The 307-nt window shown below is 66.4% G+C and overlaps 1 protein-coding gene across 1 annotated transcript in view; it reads right to left on the reverse strand.

Annotated features, from left to right (window-relative positions):
• PEX7 (peroxisomal biogenesis factor 7) overlaps positions 1-307 on the reverse strand; it is a 75116-nt gene that overhangs the window by 71154 nt on the left and 3655 nt on the right. The window contains exon 2 of the mRNA XM_015572059.1: positions 16-133. Within this exon, the coding sequence (XP_015427545.1) occupies positions 16-133 (118 nt within the window). The remainder of the gene's footprint in view (positions 1-15; positions 134-307) is intronic.

Raw genomic sequence — 307 nt, forward strand, 5'->3', positions numbered from 1 at the left:
GGGCGCTCGGTTTACCGCCGACGGCCGAGTGCTGGCTGCGGGGAACGAGACGAACGAACAGGCACTGGGGTGGCCCCGCGGACGGTTGTCCAGGTGCTGTGGTGGGTCCGACCGGTCCGAGGGGCCCCGCGGGCTAAACACACTCTCTCCAGGGCCGCGTGTGCCTGGGGGAATGGGGTATCAGACGGCTCCGGGGTCGGTGCGCTCTCAAGTAATAAGGGCAAGGACGCGGGCCACTGGGCATCTTCCATCAGCTACTTCCGCACCGTAACCGGAGGAGAAATTGACACCAGCTCCCCACACTGGG

The sequence above is a fragment of the Myotis davidii genome, unplaced genomic scaffold (genome assembly GCF_000327345.1).
Source record: "Myotis davidii unplaced genomic scaffold, ASM32734v1 scaffold266, whole genome shotgun sequence".
In the NCBI taxonomy this organism is placed as follows: Eukaryota; Metazoa; Chordata; class Mammalia; order Chiroptera; family Vespertilionidae; genus Myotis; species Myotis davidii.